Source organism: Streptopelia decaocto (genome assembly GCF_964273445.1).
Source record: "Streptopelia decaocto genome assembly, chromosome: 15".
In the NCBI taxonomy this organism is placed as follows: Eukaryota; Metazoa; Chordata; class Aves; order Columbiformes; family Columbidae; genus Streptopelia; species Streptopelia decaocto.
Genome location: NC_138670.1, coordinates 5537095 through 5557902, shown reverse-complemented (window position 1 = coordinate 5557902; position 20808 = coordinate 5537095). Strand labels below are relative to the sequence as shown.

General features: G+C 45.8%; 3 protein-coding genes and 1 long non-coding RNA gene across 9 annotated transcripts; 2 read left to right on the top strand and 2 right to left on the bottom strand.

Annotated features, from left to right (window-relative positions):
* Positions 1-359: 359 nt before the first annotated feature.
* On the bottom strand, positions 360-5094 carry UNG (uracil DNA glycosylase; the record flags this gene model as incomplete). The annotated part of the gene is made up of 7 exons (XM_082066590.1): positions 360-1668; positions 2200-2378; positions 2632-2720; positions 3143-3240; positions 3906-4001; positions 4098-4298; positions 4852-5094. 7 exons carry the CDS (start codon positions 5092-5094, stop codon positions 1528-1530), a joined length of 1047 nt encoding a protein of 348 aa, XP_081922716.1. The 3' UTR covers positions 360-1527.
* A 117-nt stretch (positions 5095-5211) lies between these two features.
* ALKBH2 (alkB homolog 2, alpha-ketoglutarate dependent dioxygenase) lies at positions 5212-10704 on the top strand (the record flags this gene model as incomplete). Of its 4 annotated transcripts, none has more annotated exons than XM_082066591.1 (6): positions 5212-5479; positions 6108-6306; positions 6450-7190; positions 7598-7710; positions 9430-9567; positions 10565-10704. In XM_082066591.1, 3 exons carry the CDS (start codon positions 5212-5214, stop codon positions 6757-6759), a joined length of 777 nt encoding a protein of 258 aa, XP_081922717.1. In that variant the 3' UTR covers positions 6760-7190; positions 7598-7710; positions 9430-9567; positions 10565-10704. The 4 variants fall into 4 exon arrangements, with proteins under 4 accessions (XP_081922717.1, XP_081922719.1, XP_081922718.1 ...); XM_082066593.1 differs by having other exon boundaries at positions 9430-9545; positions 10565-10693; XM_082066592.1 differs by lacking the exon at positions 10565-10704 and having other exon boundaries at positions 6450-6908; positions 7032-7190; positions 9430-9540.
* Positions 9237-19097, bottom strand: USP30 (ubiquitin specific peptidase 30). Of its 3 annotated transcripts, none has more exons than XM_082066587.1 (13): positions 18975-19097; positions 18652-18761; positions 17626-17808; positions 16993-17096; positions 16071-16169; positions 15553-15595; positions 15195-15289; positions 14434-14493; positions 13755-13841; positions 13075-13155; positions 11800-12019; positions 11017-11125; positions 9237-10818 (listed from the first exon to the last, which is right to left on the bottom strand). In XM_082066587.1, the coding sequence occupies exons 1-13, from the start codon at positions 19046-19048 to the stop codon at positions 10554-10556; spliced, it is 1530 nt and encodes a 509-aa protein (XP_081922713.1). In that variant the 5' UTR covers positions 19049-19097; the 3' UTR covers positions 9237-10553. The 3 variants fall into 3 exon arrangements, with proteins under 3 accessions (XP_081922713.1, XP_081922714.1, XP_081922715.1); XM_082066588.1 differs by having other exon boundaries at positions 15553-15592; XM_082066589.1 differs by lacking the exon at positions 18652-18761 and having other exon boundaries at positions 18975-19078.
* Positions 12007-17077, top strand: LOC309446669. Its single transcript, XR_014185481.1, has 3 exons — positions 12007-12123; positions 14804-14915; positions 16941-17077. It is a non-coding gene; the product is annotated as an uncharacterized lncRNA (long non-coding RNA).
* Positions 19098-20808: the final 1711 nt, after the last annotated feature.

Here is a 20808-nt window from a genome sequence, read left to right as displayed (position 1 = left end):
CCCGACCCCCCCCATCCCCCCCCCGGTCCCTCACCTTCACGGTCGCGTCGCGGTCGCGTTTCCGCACGTGACGGTAACGTCAAGCACAAATATTTCCCCCTAAAGCGTCTGGAAAAGTTCTGGTGGAGGCGACGTGGGGGGGTGGAGGAAGCACGGCCGGCGGGGACACCCGATCCTTGGGGGACAAAGGTGCCCTGGCCCTTCGCCCGGTGACAAGGACAAACGCTGGCACCTGAAGCTTTGCCTCCCGGGTGGGGCAGGGGAACCCCCCCAGGGGACAGCACCCATTACAGAGCCAGGGCCTCACCTCAGGCCCCCTTCCCTCCCAGCCTTGGTCCTGCCACTGTAAGATCACAACATAAACAAGGTCATTTTTATTTAAAAAACAAACAAACTGTGGGAAAGAAACAAAGCAACACAAAACCAAACAAGAAATATAACACAGCCAGAGGAAGTGTAAACTTCACTTGTACTAGTGTTACCCATCAGAGTAAACATCGAAGGGAGGTTTTACAAGGGTGTTCTACAAACACACAATTTCCAAAGGCACTTCACTTCCATTAAAGGAATTACAAAGTTGAGCTGGAAACCCAGAAAGGTGAAGTCCAACCTTGTCTTCAGCTTGGAAGTCCCAACAGTGGCTACAAACCTGGACTTGCTGCCATGAAGGCAAAGCAAAAAAATCCCTCTGGTTAAAGACCTTAAAAGATCTTAAACGATCTGCAACCATCAGCTCATCCGCTGGCAGATCCTGATGAACAAACCTTCGCTGCTGCCATGGGCAGGTACCACAAAGTTCATGGTCATCACAGCCCATGGGTCATCCAAGTGATTAACACAGCAAGGAAGAATCTAACAATTTGGGATTTTCCTCTCTAAACACCAACAAAAAGCTCAGAGCACGACCAGAGTCTCTGTCACTGTCTCCCCTCGACTGATGGGGGGGATTAACCCCAAAATCTCGAGAGTACACATACACCAAGTTACACTTCTGACAGTGTACGGTCTTTACAGTCCAAACAGTCTGTATTTCTAATAAATCTCGTAATCTGTAGCAAAAAGCTAAAAACAAAAGCATTTGCCTTTTCTCCCATGGAGTCAGCTCCCCACCGCCAAGTAAGAAATATAGATTTGCACAGCAGGAAGCAAAGGAATGGGGGGAGGCGCACCAGGGTATTTACAACAGCTTCACCTCTAAGAACTGAGATCCCTTCACAAGAGCCTGACCATACATTCCCATTACAACAACACAAATTAACACAGAACTCTGTTGTTTTTTTTTTCTTTCCTTCAAACTAGGCTGAGACCTGTTCAAACAGCAGAGCAGTTGTCCATGTAACCCTCCAGTCTGCTCTTTAAAAGCATTTTAAAAAAAGAAATATAACATCTCTGAAAGTTTGGTCTTCTGTTCCTTGATCAACATCCAAGGATTAATCCTCAGGGCAGCAAAAGTTTTTCAGAAACGAGACAACCGCTGAACCAGGGGCTGTTTCCAACCATCAGACCCCACCAGCCTCCGCGCGCAGCTCAGAGCGCGCTCCAGTCAATGGGCTTCTTGCCCGATTTCTTGAGCAATTCGTTCGTCTTCGAGAAATGCCGACAGCCGAAAAACCCTCTGTTGACGGAGAGAGGCGAGGGATGCACCGTCTGCAGGACATGGTGGCGTTTCTGTGAAGCATTAGAGGAAACCGCTCGTTAGATTTGCATGTTTCAGCTCTGGGGACACGGCTGGCTGCTCTGCCCCCACCCAGACGGGGTGGTTTACCCTCTACACCTACTCAGCCACCAGCCTGGGGACCCAAAGAAGCGGCCATGAGGACCAAGACTTTTGTCTCACTGAGCAGAGGAGGATGGACTACATAAAGCAGCAGTAATTCCATGGCCAGTTTTCAACTGCTCTAATCCTGAACAGAAAATCTACACTTATTTATGAGCCTTTTTCCTAGAAAAAAAAAAAACAAAAAAACACAACAGTTCTGTCCTCGACTGGAGGCTTTTCTGACAGCACAAGGTTACACTTGCTCCACTTTTGTTGCTTAATTCTGGCAAAGGCTAAGCTGGAAACAGAAAGGGAATTAAATTTGCCAGGAGAGTTCAAGCAGGGAGCAAACCCCAATTCTGTAAGGGAAGTGCCCTCTAGTGTCCACCAAAACGAAATAAAAATTAGTGATGGGGGAAGAGATGAGGAGGAACCTGTACCCTGTCAATGGAGCTGCCTTTCTTCTGGGCGTAGGCTCCCCACAGCATGAAGACAACCCCCTGCAAGTTCTTGTTGAGCCAGGACACCACCACGTCCGTGAACTGCTCCCAGCCCCTCTCCTTGTGGGAGGTGGCCTGGTGAGCTCGCACGGTGAGGACTGCGTTGAGCAGGAGCACTCCTAGCAAACAAAGCGGATACGCAGAGGGTGAAACAAGACAAACAAAAGAACAAATCGAGCGTTAACTGCTTTTTCCTGCTTCACCCACAAAGCGATAAAACAAATTATTGTTCTGAGGTACCTGCTAAGCAACAGGCACTTAGAATTTATTTTCTCTTTTATAGATGGACTGTTTCCAACCATGGATCTTTTTTGTAGATGGATATCTTTATAAGCTATAGTGGACACATTACTTGAGTGTCTATTAACTCACCTTGCTTGGCCCAGCCAGTCAGATCACCGTGACCAGGATGAGTGAAGCCCTCAATATCTGTAGACAGTTCTTTATAAATATTTTCTAAACTGCAATGAAAACATCAGAAGATTTTAAATATGCACATTTAAAGATCAGACCAAACAGCACCACTTCCTGCTCTTACACTAGACAAGAGTATTGATTTTAATCTTATCATTTAAGATAATAAAGCCATTTGTAGTAGCAGGGCAGGAAGGACCCCCCCTTTGTGTGTCTGACTGGAAGTTTAATGAGGTCTCAGAACAACTGAAAATGCAAATTTACATCCAGCATGCTCTTCAGAATGCCACTAAACTACATAGAATTATTCATACTTCTGCAGTGATGTTTTTTTCTAGGCAATGCACAATGCAAATTTAAACAGTCACAACACACTTTGTGTCTATTATCTGTCTCACAGCCCTGAGTAACACAGAACTGGAAGTAATTTGTCAACAAAAGGGATTTTGCAAATTGAGCACAGTCATACCTGGGGGGAGGTGGAACAGGTTTCTGGACACTGAAGCAGAGCCCATGAGCTTGATTAGGTCCATGATACGGATCTTGTCCCAAAATGACAACCTTTACCTGAAAGCAGACCTCTGTTAGCACTGAGTTATAATCAGTATTATTGCCAAAAGAGAAAAGAAAAATAAAGGCATACAAATGAGCTTTATCCTAAAACAAACACACAGATTGAAAACTACCACACAAAACCAAAAGTCCCAGGAATGGAAGTTATAGCACTGGCATCTAATTAGTTTTCAAAGACAACAAAACACCTTGTTAAGGTATTTTCCAAGTAAATTGCCGCACATTTTAGTTTTATGCCATACTTGCTGTGGTATTTTTGACACAGCTTATTGGCAATGGGATTACCTTAAACACTGTCATTATTTTAATTATAGTTAATTACAGATAAATTAAAAAAAAAGTACAAGATCCTAAAATCAAGCACTACATTAAGCTGTTAACACTGAAATAAGGTCAAAAGTCCAACTCAAGTTCTAAAGTAAATTCTGTGGCTAGTGAAGGCAATAAAACAATAAAACCCTGTTTCAGTATCAGAGATGAAAGAGAAGCCAGGATTTACAAGTTAGGTGAGAAAAACAACAGCATCCACATCATGTGGGACTGAGGCTTAAGAGATCAAACATCCAGTGATGGTGTTTGTGCTCCCGACTCCATGCCTTCATCGTTTTAAGTGCAATAGCAGCTGGAGGGACCTCCCCAGCACCAGCAGCTCTACTCACATCCCTGATGTCGCACATCTGCGTCCAGGTGAAGACTTGGTCAGGGGGCGGATAGACTGTGTAGCGTTTCCTCTCTTCTGCCACAAACGCCATCAGCTGAGGGGGGGAAAGGGGAGAGAGGGTTCAGACTGGGGGCAGTGGGGAGCAGCGGCCACGCAGCCCCACCGCCCGGAGCGGGCCTGGTTTGCTTACCTCCATGAAGTAGGGCTTAGAGAACTCCCCGGCCAGCTGCCGCCGCCAGCTCTCCCCGAAGCCCGGGGGCACGTTCCGCTCTGCCAGCCGCTGCAGCGCCGCCTCCTTGTTCTTGCGGATCCTTTCCTGCTGCTCCGCGCTGAGCGGCGAGGCCTTTCCCGCCTCATCTCCCGCTGCCTTCGCCTTCTTCGCGGCACTGACCTGGGAAGAGCGAGCGAAGCGGAGGCTGCAGAGCGGGCGGGGGGTGCAGAGCGGGTGGGGGCCGGCGCGGCCCAGCCTCAGGCCGAGCAGCGGGAGCCGAGCTGCCGCCATGGCCCGGCCATGCACCGCCCTCCGGGGGCGGCCGCGCCGCACGCGGGTATTTCGCGGCAAAACAACAACGGACCCGTCCCCATTGGCCGAAGAGCCAAGAGGGTCACGCCCACAAACGGGAGTCTAAACTCCTGCTTTCCATTGGACAACGAGAAAGATCACGCTCCTTCCTATTGGCTTGCCGCAGCGGGCGGAGAGCCCAACAGCCTAGCAACCTTGACGCCGAGCGCCCATTGGGCAAACGGCGGAGCGTGGCCTCGATTGGCAGGTCAGTCAGGCGTGCCAGGAGCGCGGGTTTTTTTGGAAGCGGTCGCGCGGCGCGTGGTCTCCCCAACGGCCACCAACGCCGCGAGACCTCCCCACACAGCTGCCTCCCCCCCACCCGCCAGCCTCCTCTATCCCCTCCGGGGCCGCCGGCGCCCTTCAGCCCCCCGCTCGCTACCTCAGCATCGCTACCCGGCTCCGGGGAGCGGCCGCGCTTCTTCGGCGGCGCGGCGCTGAAGAAGGAGTGCAGCGTCTTCTGCCCGATCATGGCGGCGGCGAGAGGCGGCGGCAGCGGAGCGGGCGAGAGGCAGCGCGGAGAGGCGGCAGCGGCGCCGCGCGAGCCGGTGCACGGGACGTGGAGTTGGCGCCAAAAGCGCGCGCGTGCGCGGGGGGCGGGGCCTGGCGGAGGGAGGGGGCGCATGCCCCGCCCAGGCGCACGCGCACCGCGTCGCTCTCCGCCTCAGCTGGGGGTTTCCCGCTCCCGTTCCCGTCCCGGCTCGCTGCCGGGAGGAGGCGCCCGCCGCCCTCGGTGCCTGCGATGGACAGATACGTGGTGAAACGTCCCGCCAGGGAGGCGGGAGGTGGCGGTGGGAAGAGGCCGCGGCCGGAGGAGCCCGCCTCAGGGGAACCCGCCTCAGGGGAACCCGCCTCAGGGGAGCCCGCCTTAGGGGAGCCCGCCTCAAGGAACTCCCCCTGGCGGGAGATCCGCGCTGAGGGCCTGAACTGCGACTACCGGCTCCTCTTCGGCAGGGCCGAGGCTGATGAGATCTTCCAGCAGCTGGAAGAAGAGGTGGAGTACTTCGAAGGTAACGGGACCCAGCTCCGGCTGCCCCGCATGTCCCTGTGCGCGGGGAGCTGTTTGTTGCCCGGCCCGTGGGGTGTTGCGGGCCCACTCAGGGCAGCCCCAGGGTGATGCCCGTGGCCTGGGCAGAGCTGCCCGATGTGCAGAGTTTTCTGCAGGCCCCGGGTGTTTGTAACATCCGGCCCTGCGAAGTGAAGTGCAGGCGCAGGTCTGATCCTGCAGCATTAGTTTGGTTTAGCTTGAAGCGTGTGTCAGGTGGTTTCATTCATGTTTTAATGTTTCCAAAGAACCGGGGTAGTCTTGGAAGAGTGACAGGTTTGCTGGTAAATGTAGCATGTGAGAGAGATATCCCCGGTCACATTAATTCAATGACAGAATAAGATGGGGGTGTTCATCCTGTTCATCCCATTCAAGGGGGATAGTAAAGCACTGTAAAACTTGGGAGTTTAGCACTTTGTTGGAACAGAAGCACTTGAACGTGGTTGGCAGCTGTTGGGTTGTCATCAGCATCGTCATTTCTGTTGTCCCACTGGAGCTTTGCAGAAGCTCCAAATCAAGGAGAATGTTGAATGTGTGAACTGCAGAGGCAATACAGAGTGGGGTTTGATCCTTCTCGTTTCTTGTTTAAACAGGTGAAATGACAAAATTACATGTGTTTGGCAAATGGCACAATATTCCAAGGAAGCAAGTAACCTATGGAGACCCTGAGTTAACATACACTTACTCAGGCGTTACCTTTTCGCCTAAGCCTTGGATCCCCGTTCTCAGCCGTATCAGAGACCGCATCACTTTGGACACAGGATATACTTTTAACTTTGTTCTTATTAACAGGTATGTCTGATTTCCAGTCGCATCAAGCAGCTTGTTCAAATGAAAAATTGCTTGAGCAACATTATTGACAGATCACTGACAAATTGTTTTACATGCATTTAATTGGATTGGTAGAAGAACTAATTAATCTGTTCTGTGTACAGATATAAAGATGGAGGGGACCACATAGGTGAACATCGAGATGATGAAAGGGAACTGGTTCCACGCAGTCCTATTGCATCCGTGTCCTTCGGAGCTTGCAGGGACTTTGTTTTCAGGCACTGTGATTCCAGGGGGAAGAACGCAACACGCCACATGAAGCCCATCAAGCTGCAGCTTGCCCACGGCAGCCTGCTGATGATGAAGTACCCCACCAACGTGTACTGGTACCACAGCCTGCCCATCCGCAAGAAAGTACTCGCCCCAAGAATCAACCTCACGTTTCGGAAAGTGATGACTCTAGCCAAGAAGTGAAGTATTCAGCAATTAAGCAGCAGGTCTTTTGACTCTGAAAATAGCAGCTTTCTTCCCTGACATAACTCAATTTCTCATTCAAACACTGTCTTTGATGATCCAGGGTACCAGATGAGCAAATTAAACCAAGAGAGGAGATAGTATACTTGGTAACTTGTTAATAAAGACTGTGACTACTGATCTTAAATGCCAGGAATACTTTGCCTCCGTGAACTGCTGCTGTAGTCCTGCTGATACATATTTTTAATGAGTAATATCCTTGTTTTGCTTAGGAGGAAGTTTCTTCCCAGCTGATCTTACTCTATCCAGTTTTCCAAAAAAGATCAAGATACCTTATATCTTTGAGATAGCACATAAATTGTTTAGAAATACTATGAACTACAAGACGTAATCATTTAGAGGGGAGCCTGGAAGCTGATAATGTTCAACAGGTGACACTTTTCTTGTGTGCTCTGTCAGTGAGCTATGGTTTGTTTGTTTTGGTTTGGTTTTTTTTTTAAATAAAATACAAAGGAGGGGCACTAAGATATGAATGTAGTGAATGCCATGTGGCTGGCTGCATGTTTTACAGTCACTGTGACTTTTGTTTGTGTACATTCCTCTGCTGCTCCACCTCCTCTGCAGACGCAGGAGCCTATGCTCTTTAGATGGGGCAGGAGGAAGCCCATGGTGCTACTGCACAGGGAGGGGGACTCCTCTTCCTCAGGTCCTTTGTACAGAAACCTGGGAGCATAAATGATCTTTTGGGGAAAATTAGGCTCTATCATTGATATGGGCAATGCAGTGTGAAAGGCTATAACTTCTGAGAGTGTCTGTTTTTCTAAATAATTATTCCTAGGGATTCTGTTTGGACTCCCCAAAAGCCATCACCTTCTGTGCTGACAGCGAACCCTGCTGACATGAGGAACGACCGTCCAAAGTCACCAGTGGGTCTTGGGGAATCAAGTGGGGGTAAGTGAGAGAACGGGATCCCCGTGTAACCAGGATACAAATATCTTAATTAGTGATAGGCTCTGTCCTTCAGCAGTGGGTCTGTTAGGGCTGTGGAATTAATGTCTGTTTAGGCAATGTGGAGTTGGTACTTCCCACCCTCTGCTACTACCAGAAAATACTATATAGAGCATGAAGAGTTCCTGCACAAATTCTTCTTATCCAGTGAATGTGAAGTGCTGATTCTATTTCATATACCGCGTCTGGTTCAGCTTATAGCTTGGCTCTTTCTTTCAAGACATTACCACACGTGAACAGCTACTTTTTCTAATAAGTTTGTTCTTTTATTGCTACTGTACAATTACAAAAATACCCCGAAGTGAAAATGCAACTTCAAACAGCAGTGCAGCAGTTTGACTATAGTATCATACATTTTTAAATAATGCACAAAATAAGACAAGAATAATCCAAACACAGAGATGTCATCTTGGAGGTCTTATATGATTTTTTTTTTAAAGCCTTTACATTTTATTACCACCTTCTCCACCATGGAAGCTTGCGAGTTTGATGAGTCTCATTTGCCTGCACAGATCCCATGACTTCAGGCGAGGGCTGGGTGGCAACACCTGCAGAGGTCTTGGATGTTCCGAGTAGGCTGGGAGTAGCTACAACAGCTCAGGACCAGGACCGAGGTGCTGATACTTGCTTGCTTCCCCACCCTGAGGGCTAAGCCATGACCTTCTCCTCCTTCCTAATGGTGACAGCTAGAACAAATGCTGACTACTCAACCCTCAGCCTTATAGCCCTTGAGGAAGCTTTCAGAGTAAACTGAGCAGTTTATCTGTGTCTTACAGTGACTGTGCTTTCATTCTCAAACTGGCCCCCGTTGGAAAGCAGCTCTATGCAAAAGGAAAATCAAAATATATTGAAAAAGCAATTTTGCAGTAATATACGGCTTCACGTCTCTGTTACCAGCTGATGAGTTTAAGACTTATGCCACTGCGTGCGGATGGCCTGACCCACCTCCAGCGTTACTGCTTTCTAAACAAAGTGACCTGTTCAGATGAACTTCACAAAAATTCTGAGTTAAAAACTTTTAACAGGCCCTGTTGAGGACAGGTAGTGCAGAATATACACTGCTGGCAGTGGAAATGTTTTGAATTGTAGAGGTACAAATGCTCGACCTGCTGGAGCTGGATGCTTTGCAAGATGTTCTTCCTTCTCAGGAACATCAGTGGATTTGTAAAGCCTCTTATGTGCTATAAGCATTACTTGGAGCAGCAATTGTGACCCATACTCTGGAATGATGAGCTGTGTAAATAGTTTTTCTTAAACATCTATTACCACTCTGATTTTGGCTGGTTATGAGCGGATCTCTGAACGCCTATGAGCTTTGGCCAGCAACGCGAATGTCTGAGGCACAGAGTTGCCCTAAAAAACTATTAAGACAGTTGTTACCATATGAAAACTTAGTTGCTGTTTTACACTGAAAAAGCTTGTCTGATGTAGTAATCTTTCCCTCCAAGCTTGCAAGGATAGAAAAGAGCTAAAAATAACCTATATATTTTATTCCTGGTCATTTAAAAGCAGTCAAAAGGATAATTTTTGCTGCTTCTCCCTCCCTTTGTTTGGATTTTTTTTTTTCCTTAACATGTCAAACAATCTAGAGCAGCAAAGGACACCTTACTTGTACTGATTTGGCAATCTGTGTATCTAATGCGGCGACACTCATCTTCTCAGGTCTTGGGAAGTAGTTCAGCAGCAAGAAAGTGCCGCTAGTCCCGACGTAATTGTGTGTGTTCCAACGTAACGAGGATGCTGGGGTTGCTGTACAGCTCAGCTCACAATCACGACCGGTACAAGCTCTAAAGCTCGACTGTAAGCTCAAGTGTTGGAATGGCTGATGAGAAATGGGAGTTTTCAGCATTAAAATAGGAAGGGCGAATCTAGAACACCAATAACAGTAGCCTTGAAATCACAGCATTAAAAGTTGTAGTCGATCCTACAAGCAACCATATTCAACAGTTTCATAGTGACAAAGGAAATGACAATACTAATGGGGAGCAAACGCTTCTGGCTCTTCATTTCAGCTCTATTCCAAAGATACAGAGCAATAAATTGGGGTCTCGGCTCTTAATAGATAAAAAAAATTCTCTTTTCTCCTGGAAAAAGGAAACCACTTTGAATCAGCAGGAGTACTTCTGTGATGTATAAAGAACTAAAATATTAGGGAAATCATGTGAACAGGGAAGTTGTTTTTTGGATCGTGCATGTAGAGAAGCCTTATTTGTTGATTAGCTGGGATACCAAGAGAAATCCGATTCTGTTAGTAGTTCATCCCATCGTCTTGAGGCATTTATCAGAATGTAACGGACACACAGTAAACTCAGACAATGGTGATGTAGCTCTTTGAATAAGCTCAAGGCACTTTGTTTCTTAAATCATTGCCTTTGATAACAGCAGCTTCCCATTGACTGCTTCTAGGGCTCCCCTGTTCAGAAAGGTCTGCAGTGAAATTTGTATAAAGCATCTCCCTTTGAAAATTTACGTATGCATCAGAATATGGAAAATATCCTTAGGAAGTCTGTGTGAAAAGTCTGTTTCAGAGCCGTGATGTTGACAACATTACTACTTAACAGAATGAACGCTCCTTTAATGCAGATATACTTCGGATTGCACAACGTTAGCAGACCAACTTTAGGCAGCGTAATTTTGGTACAAAACACTCCCAGCAGGAGCCGGCCATTGCCAGAGGGAGGGGGACGTTAACGGGCCTGTGGTGGGTTACTTGCATAATGGACAGGAGGTGCAACGTAGATCTCATTAGAGGAATTTTGTCAGTTTTTGTCCTTCTGCTCTCATCATCACTCTTCAGCCCTCAGCTCCACGCTTTGGTGCTGTGCCCTCGAGTGAACACGCTCGTAGAAAAGCAAGTAAGCGCTAGAAGAAAGGACCTCCTGCAAGCTGGCTTTGCGAACGGTGTCGTCCGAAATCCACAGCCACTGGCTGCTGACGGCCAGCGGGTGCTTCGCAGAAGGCGGCGAGCGGCGGTACGTCACAAAGTGTCCCGAGTGCATGTCTCCGTGGTGAACCACGACTGCCATCAGACGGTAGAGGTACACAGGGGAACTGGAGGACAAATGAGAAGGGAGAGGGTCAGCAGCCCTTGGGGATCACATGTCCCAGAAACAGCCCCACTTGCTCCATCTTCAGCTGCAATTTATTTTTAAAGCAGCTACTATGCAGCCTCATAATAAAGACAGAATGAAACAAGACATAATTTGAAGGGACAGAAATTCCATGGTAGGGTACAAATCTCTAACTTACCTGCACTCAGGGAATGCAGCAAGTGGAAAACTTCCCGAGGACGTTAAAAATGAAGAGGAGCAGGCACCATTCATGAAGAGTGGCTTAGGACCAGACGGCTGTTCTGCATCTGCAAGAGAAAGCAGACATTCAGTAATTTAACTCAAATGCTAATGACAGAGCTGCTGTTCCAGCAGTACCTTTCATCACAGAATTGGAAGGTATTTTCCTTATTTTAATTCATTATATATCACAATCACTTAAGAGATGCAGAGGAGTATAATATCCAAAGACAGTAGTAATTGCTTTTACATGACACAAATTTGAAAAGGACTGTGTTTACAAAATCCCAACTAAACAGAATATTGAGCTGCCTAAATGACAGACCCACTACAGCTACTTTTTCTGACTGTTTTTTAAGAAGACACCATTCCCACATTCTTTACATGCTTGCCCTGAAGCCTTAGAAGAGATCACTAACAAGATAATCCCCAGGACTTCCCAAGTTCAACATTCCTGCATCCTTTGGACATAAAATGTGTGAGTTCTATGTTATCTGGGACTTTTTTGTTTGTTTGTAAGCTTTTTTTTTTTTTTAATATTTAGTAGGATCAAATGGAACTATTAAAACTGAACTGTAAACTTGGACCAGGGTATCCTAATGCTTGGTGCAAAAGGGGTTTCTACCCGTCTTTTTTGCGCAGATTCACATACAGATACCGCTCTTATGTTTATTCTGTGATTAGAATGTTTTATCACTGAAACACAGAAATGATGAATAAATTTTATTTTCAAAATAAGCACCTGATGGTTTTACTGCCATCCCATCCTTTGTTCCAGGCATTGCCTCTTCAGAGTTTTTCTGGTTCAGCTCATTCTGGCTTGATTTATGCACAGGAATGCGATATTTGTAGATGTCCATGATGAGGAACTCGTTGAACTGGACGTGTTCGTGCCGTTTCAGAGGAGTGCCTTGGTTTGACCAGCTCAGCCTTTGCAGGTGGATGCACAAACACTGAGGGAGCTTCAGCAACATTCCATAGAAAAGGAGAATCAAAATAGATTTTAGAGGAAGGGAAACAGCTGTTTGAGTGAAGAGCGTACAAACGGAACTGCTTAGTGTGGTGGGTAAGGAAATGCATCACGAACTGTTCCCTTATGTGCTGCTATATCTGTGCATAAGGTTATTGGCTATAGTACCCTAGGACATGACACAAACTCACGTGTCCCCTGAGATTTCCAATAATGCTACTACTGCTCCCTCATGAGGCAGCGGAATAGCTAATATGAATAGTTTTCTCCAAATGGAAGAAAAATCAATAAAAATACATCTGTGTTCCTAAAAAGCCCACCTGTCAATCTTATTTAGCTTGTCAATCTGTGAGGTAGAAATGACAACTGGAATTTGTTGGAGCGAGTTGTTGTAAGACATTTGCTGATACTCAGTAAGTAATGGCTTTGCACAGTGAGAGCACCGGGGAAAAAAGGTCAAGTAGTTATAAATATCTGACATTCAAAGTCGTGCCAGGGTTAACCTCTAGCAATAAGTACGTATTATTATTAATGGCACCTGAGGCTTTTAATTACAGACCAGTGCTCTGATGTCTTCTGCATCATGTGATTACAGAGCAAAAAATAATAAAAGCTTCTAATATAAACTACACCTGATGTTTAGCAACATATTCACTTGTCTAAACCAGCTGATTTTAGAACACTTAAATTTCTTTGAAGTGAGCAATTGCTAGAGATCCTACAAACATTGTATAGATGAATCACTTCACTTACCAAGGAAATAGAGAAATAATGCAAGACATAAACTGCCACTGAGCCAAACTCATGTTTAGGTGTTTTGCTGAATTGTTTTGAGCAGAATTCTCACATTCTTTAAGCTATAGAGTTTGATGTTTTGCTGAATTGAGGCCTTAATGCCTACAAGTATTTGACAAATGAGCTTGCTTTTTACAGTAAAACGTTGAAGTAGTCTAATAGCAAGAAGTGGGCATCAAGCAGAGAGACCAGAGAAAGAAATTACTGCGTGATAGGATTTAAAAATAGATTTGCAGGGTTAGCTTGCCTCACCTTTCCTAACTTTAATTGCTTAACAAATGTTGTTCTCTGGTTTTCTATATTCTGTCCATTCAGAGTCCCTTCTGCCTGAATCTGAAATAAAAGGGAAAAAAAATAAAGCCATTTGATTACCGGCTGAATGAGATTACACAACAGTGCAGGTCTGCACACTGCAAACAAAAGCAATCACCTAGCAGAACTCTGCTCAGTACATTCATTACACCTACAGTTTTCTAGGAACTTTCTGAGAGGCTGGTGGCCTGTCCTAGTGGATCAGAATTCTAAACCAAAATCAACCAGAAACAAGCATTTCCAGAACAAGCCCCATCTCCAGGTTTATGAGTAGCCATTTGCCAGTTCTGTTCATTTTCAAACAAGTCACTTTAGCTCTGTGCTATCATCAAATTACAGGCAGCTGTAAAATACTGTTTAAAATACCAGAACAAAAAAAAATATCCCACATATTATCTAAATAATACCTGGTAACTATAGAATAAAATATTTGTAATTTTTGTAATATTAGTAATAAACAAAACTTCCAAATATTCTGTGAGATAAGACCTCCATTTTAAATATAAGAAATCCCAGGCAGGCTAGAGGCTTTCCTGAAGTCACAAAGGAGAACTGAAGCCGTAATTCTGTCAGCAGGCTTAAAACTGAGCTAGAAGGTTACATAAATTAAAATGACATACTTTAGTGCAGTTGTCACACACAACATCCTTTACAGATTCAGAGGAGATGAAATGATGGAGACAGTGGTCCAGCGTCATAGGACGACCCTAAGTACAAAAAAGCCCAAAATCATGTGCAGTAATTTTCAGGTGCATACCACTTGATTTTGTAAAAGTAGGTTCTAACTGTCTGGAAAAACAAACCTCCAGCAGACATTAAGTAACAAATGTTATAGTTCAAAAATGTGCTGTACATTTTTCCCCAAAAATCTACAGTGCTGTGTCATTCGAAGTTTTTCAGACAGCCAAAAAGAAACAGAAACAATTTCCAATCCTATGTGGGGTAACTTGTGTACTCTCAGCACAGAGCACCCGAAGGTCACCTTCCAAGGCTGCCAGGAACACCCAGCCCTTGGGATACGACCTGCTCGGTTCAAATTACGCAGGAAGGACCAAATATTCCACCAGGAGAAACAGAAAACTCTATTGGTGTCAACAAAGTCATGCTTGTGCTAATTGGTAATTTGCACTAACACATTAGTCATCAGGTACTGTATTAGCACAACAGGCTAATTTATGGAAAGGCAGAAAATAAACGGTAGCTACTTATTTACACTTTAGGCTGTGGCATCTTAAAAAGGCTCTAGTGAAGGAAAAACCGTGACATCAGGCAGGTCGTGCCTTGGTGTGGGTTACGTACCCAGACAGCGGCTGGAATACTCAGTGAGAGACTGTCGAAGGTGTCGTACCTCACAGGACTCTGCAAGAAAGTATTTCACATATCCAGTGAGGTAAAACCGATGACAGCCCAAAACAACCCTGCCTAACCTCTCTGTGCCCTCTGCTGTCCACAATATTTGGGTAAGAAGGTCAAGCCCACCCACTTTCCCAAGCGCGGCGCGACGAAACCCCGAGGTGGGTGCACAAGGTGCTGCTGAGCGTGTTTCTGCGGAAGCTGCCCCTGCTCACTTACATTTGTTTGCAAGTTTTGAAAAGTAAAAGTACTGAATGTACTCTTACAGTTTGATCTATAAATGAGATTTATTTTCTGTATGTTTTTCTTTACCCAGGTTATCTTCATCTCCTAACTCTGGAGAACTGGACTGCAACTTAATTTGGCTTTGGAAGTGCAATCTCAATACTGTGTGCTGAATGAATAACTCGTCCTAAACCACTGCCCATGTGAGTGGATTGTCAAGTCTATGAGAGCTGTTGTACTGAATACTAAATATAACAAGACAGCTGTTATCCCCCAAAAGTGGCTCACACTTCATTTTCTTTAGTATATTTAGTAATATACATTCTCGTTCATCACCAACACCATAATAATAAGTACCTGAAAAAATAACAGTCTAAGCTGTCAGTCCTGCAAACCTTTGGAGCTTAAACCAACTATGTCAGCAACAACGGATGACGGTTTCAGAACATCCTTTTTCACACACCAGACACACATTCTTATACCTGGTGTTCACAGTGTTTGCAAACCATGTTGCTGGTCAGCCGCCCGTGAAAAGGATGCTGAGATCTCCAGTGATCTGACACAGGGGGAAGAGACCCTGAAACATAGAGTTGAAATTGTCCTTTTATTTTCAGGACATTTGTGTTCAGCACCACAATCCCACATTTTTGGATCATGGTAACAAAAGTAACTGGTCTAAAACATGTTCTGTCCCACTGGTAAATAATTAACTTTTTTTTTTTTACCGTTGAATAGATGTATTTCAGTCCAATACAGACAACAGTCAATTAATATTATACCCTTAATAAACAAAGTGACTACACTATGAATATTCATATTTCAGAATGGAAAAAAGCATACCTCTTGTTCTGCAGCTTATTTGCTTTTGGGTTATTGCTGGCTGCTACAGAGGAAGATAAAAGATTTCATTAACCCTACCTTAGAAACCAAGAAGTATTAAATATGTTCTTATTTCATCCCAATTGTGGGAGTTTTAGTGTCTCTTTATATAAATTTCACCTCCAAATGGACTATTCCATACATGTCCATTGTTCAGCTTTCAAACCTCTTTCATGTGTCACCTCTCACAGATTAGAGTAACTGCTGGCACAGAACAGTGTCCGTCCGAGTATCCCAATCCCAATATTCCATGGATTTAGGAATGCAAAAACGCTCATGAAAGTGGGATCACTGTAAATTCAAATACATTTGCTAACAGATGTATTTATTCTTTTGACTGCCTGGCCTACAGCTTCATTTCTATCAGAGTACTATGGAACAGCTTTGTGAACATCAGACACTTGACACTCGCCACACTTGGGAATCTAGGGAGGCTACAGAAACTTCTGATAATGAAATAACATGAATAAAGGAGTCACCTCCAGCGAATGTACATCAAACAGATGTGTCACACGTGGCTGACGATCTCGTTCATCTTCTAATGAAGATGTGAGGACATGGAAGAGTTCATGAGCATCCTATTAGATAGAGATAAAAAACTAAGAGGAAGCGAAAACAGACATCAAAACATACGCCAGGAGTACTGATACACACATTAGTATGTCATTTAGTAGGAAATTAAAGGAAAAAATACTGCTTAGAGCCCACCTTATGTATTAGCAATAATTGTTTGTGCATCTGCTGCCATTTTGCCAAAAAGCTTTTTCTATAAAGCTGAACTTTGTAACAGCACACATTATTAAAAATATTCTGGGCCATGTAAACTCGAAAGAGACTAAAATACTGGGAGAAAAAAATATGAATGCATAAATGCCTGCTTTCCTTGATTTCAGTAAAAGCATAATTGAAATCTCTGCTGTTTGCCTTGGCTCTGAAACAGCAAAGATAGAACCATATTTCCTGAGTGAGATAATTGGTTGAGTTCACGGGCCAGCTGCACTTAGGGGCTGAAAATAAGATTAGAAATCTTGTATGTTCCGCGTCACTAAATCTGGACATGTCAGCAGAGTCCATCCCTGGAAGCAGCATGGCACATTAGCAGAGACCCATTATCTAGAGTAAAATTAGGGCTGTATCCCCTCTATTTTAACATTACTGGCTCCATTGTACCAAATCTGACGGTAATTAAGTATGAGGGTTTGAAGCAGTCAGGGTTTCCAGGACAAATATCCAAGCAAACTGAAAACACCATCAATCAAATGGTTGCTTCCTGTCACTTTTTAAAGCAAACTTTTTGCTATGGCAAAGATTCAGATTTTAACCGTAGCTTCAATGTTCTGTTCTTCCAGATCTAAGTGCTGAGGTGTACGCCGGGCAGTGTAACCAGAATTCTGCAATCACCTGCTCTTCGAAGGAAGAGATCTGCCACCGGTACATCCGTAACACTTCCAGCAGGCAGCTGGCGTCCAGGACGTCGTCTTCTGTCACCTCCTGACAGGACAGAGCTGGAGACATCGCGTTGAAAAACGTTAGAAGGAGCCGCAGAGAACAGTGAGAACCCAAATCTTTTTTATTTTAGACTGTATGTTAATTAAGCGTCATATAATCGATCATTTTGATTAAGACAGATTGCTTAAACATTTTAAGTGCTTAAGTAGGATGTAACTGATACATGAATTTAGCACAGGGGCCTGAAACTGGTCACTGAATTGGGCTCAGAGGCTTTAATGTTTGTACCCAGCATTATACAGAGGATCTGACTTAATCGGACATATTTTGGGTAAGACAGCAAGCTTGGAAGAAAAAGTTTAAATTATTTTATAATATATCCTGAGCACACATTTAATTGTGATCATATTTTCCTGTTTCTTCAATTTTACCGAGTCCATTTTCGTACCATTTTAACCGTTAACACTCTGAGAACAATAAAGACAAGACCACACAAGCTCCCTTTTAAGAAAGGAGGCTGGAAATGATGTCATTTACACTAATATTTTATTCCTAGTTTATTGCAGCATGAAAATGTTAAAGTACCTTTTAGGAGATGCAGCAGAGTGACTGACAAGTAGCGATGCTTAGTGGACGGGTTCTGGTCTGTCTTGTATTGGGCTGTAAATTCCTCCAGCCACTTGATGAAGGACGGGCAGGAGGATAAACCTTGCAGCAGGGAGTTCATGAAACAGGTGTTTCCCAAGTTCAGAAGGCCGGGTACAAGCCCTGCGAATTACAAATGTAAGAGTTTACAGCATGAAGTGTAAGAAAACCTTCCTATTTTCAGTAGCAAGTGTTGTGTTAGGTATTAAAATCACACAAAAATTCACTTATTTCAGCTTATTTGCTACTAGCACCCATCGAAAACTAGAAAACCCTGGTACATGCATGAGCGTATTGTGAAGTGTTTATATCCTGGTGGTCTCTGTGACTTACAGTGCTGGAAAAGCTTTTTAAATTGTCTCTTTTATCTGAGAGGAAGAGGTTCCAATCAGTAACACTAAGGTTCAGGATTATTCAGTGTACAAATGCTAAAATTCTTGGTTCCGATAGATGGTGTAGCAGCCCCTCGTTGTGCAGGGTCACAGCTGCCCCTGACGTGACGGCCGCACCGTTGGGCTCCCCATGGAGCTTTTGCTTCCGCTCTCATCAGGACGCTGTTAAAAAAACTCCAAGGACTAATTAAGGTATTTCTGTAGGACTCTGCTCAGCGAGACTTTCCCTTCTCTTTCAATTCACTTTCGTTCAATAAGAACACATTTGGTTTGCTATCCAGAACGCAAAACAAATAAAGTGTGAAATGTCAATTGACATAATTAACACATTGCGTCAGTAACAGAAATCCTTTGGTCAGTACTTTTTAGTTTCTAAACAGGACAGTGACCAAAATCTTATCTCTAGCAAGAGAAATTAATTTACAAAAGCTAAGAATAAAAACTAGAAACGGGTGCATGTCTAACAGCGAGGCGAGTGCTCACACCAAACGGAAACACACAGGAGTCGCATTTTGGGCTCTTTTCGCGTGTTCTCGGTGCCCGGGGCCCGCCGGCCGCCCCCGGCCCTCCCTACCTTTCCTGCGCCGCTTCCTGTCGGTCATGGGTCCCCACAGCACGTACATCCCCGCGGCCACGGCCGCCGCCACCCCCCCGATAACGCCCCAGTTCTTCATCACCTTGTACCTGAAACGGAAAAAGAAAATACGAATAAAAACCAAACAGCCGGGGAGTCGCTACCTCCGGGTGCAGCGACGCGAATCGGACGCGGGGGGAGGCCCAGGAGGCTCCCGCCGGTCCCGCTGTCATTGCCGGTGCCCGGGGCAGGGGAGGCCGCTGCCCCCGGGCTGCTACCGCCGGGACTCCCGCCCGCGCTGGTCCCCGGGCCGTCCCACTGACCTGGCCACCGCCCCGGCCCGCAGCAGCCGCCGCACCGGCCCGTCCGCCTCCGCGGCGCCGCCGGGCATCACCATCGCCCCGGAACCGGGACCCGCGGGCGGGCGGCGCGGCGGAGCGGCCGGCGGGGCGCCGGAAGTGACGCGCGTTGCCCGGTTACCGCGTGACCGCCCCTAGCGACGGGCGGCGGCGCTGGCGGACGGTTGCTAAGGCCGCGGGGACACCGGCCTGGGCCGGGCAAAGGCGGGTGGAGCGGACACGGACGCCGGCGCTGCCCATCCCCGGGCAGCACCTTGATCCCCAGAGGGGGCGAGCTTTGCGGGGGGTTGGCTCAAAGCTGTGGGGAGGAGGGGGGAGGCTTAAATCCCACAAGCTCAACTTGCACCAGGCGGGGTTAATGTTGGATATTGGGGAAAATTTCTTAATGGAAAGTGTTGTCGGGCATTAGAACAGGCTGCCCAGGGAAGGGCTTGAGGCAACTCCTGGAGGGGTTGAACAGGCGTGGAGATGAGGTTCTCAGGGATACGGGTTAGTGGTGGAGTTGGGAGTGCCAGGTTAACAGGCTGGACCTGGTGATCTTAAAGTTATTTTTCCAACCTAAATGATCTATGAAACCACCCAAGCCCTGTGGAGAGAGAACAGCTCTCCCTCCTCCCATGGCACATGCGAGCCGCCAGGCTCCTCCATAGCCCCGACACCCCTTCCCGCTGCACCTGCCACCTGAGGGCTTCTCTCTGTCTGCTCTCCACCTACTGCTGTTAGGTTTTGTTTTTAACTGGTGCACTTTGAGGACTCTTTAGAGCAAGACAGATTTCACGCCAGTGCCAGGAGAGGAGGCATCCGGGAGCGCTTTCAGAATGACTGACACGTGCAGCTTTTGAGAGCACCTCGAGATGGCAGCTGCTGATCATGTCTGCGGGCCTGGCGGGTAACGGGCTCCCTCTTCACACCTCCCTGCATTAATTCTAACGACCTTTGTTAGCAAAGTGCACCCTCTGTGTCCTTCTGGCCGAGTCCTTGTTGGAACCTAAGAGGAGAGTCTGCAGAGCGAGGGACCGGACAGCAAGAGGCTGCGAGAAACAGGGGAGCGATGGACAGAAGAATGTGAAGAAATAACTTTGTCCTGACAGCTGCAGTGTATGGGAGCAATGTACCATTCTCAGAGCTGTCTCATGTGCATTAAATACCTGTGACAAAGGAACCAGCGTGCTTAGATGACCCAATCTCACATCCTTAACTTACTGGAAAATTGGACCTTGCTTATTAAAAAAATATTCTAAAAAGTTGTTGCTTGTGCAATTAATGTATAAGCTAAAACTCTACTCAAAAAATGCCATTTTCTATAAGGCTTTTGGAAGAAGCAACCCAGAGTCTCTGTGAATGTTCTGTGGATAAACCTCATCCTGGAACTCCAAGAGGCTGCTCTGCTGGGACCTCTCTGATAAAGGCCCATGATGACTGATCTGCTCTGGAAGTATCAGTCAGTAAATCCTCCAGTTGTACTGACTTTATCTGCAGTATTTTACCCTGTGAAACAGAGCAGACTTCTTGGATCATCGGAAGTATTGAACTATGACCTGAATTTGTTCAACTTAATTCTTCTTCCTCACTGTCGCACTTTTCACCTGTCTTCATTTGACATTGTCTTGATGATTTCAGGCCATTTCTCCAATTTGTCAAATGTATTTTAAATTTTAATCACATCAAATGTCTCCTAGTCATCTTCCTAGCATATATTTCCCCCTTATTTTCTCCTGCAGGCCTTTCTCTGCAAAGGATTCTCCTGTAGATGCAGGAATATGCACAAACAAGCTGTTTATTCCAACTAAAGGAGAAG

Bases quoted from the DNA above. Each gene is read 5' to 3' on its own strand.
- USP30 (XM_082066587.1), bottom strand. From the start codon at position 19,048: ATGGTGATGCCCGGCGGCGCCGCGGAGGCGGACGGGCCGGTGCGGCGG. The intron at 18,762-18,974 runs GTCAGTGGGACG...TTTCCGTTTCAG, and splicing joins CGGGCCGGGGCGGTGGCCAG to GTACAAGGTGATGAAGAACT. The intron at 17,097-17,625 runs GTACTTTAACAT...CGATGTCTCCAG, and splicing joins TCTGCTGCATCTCCTAAAAG to CTCTGTCCTGTCAGGAGGTG.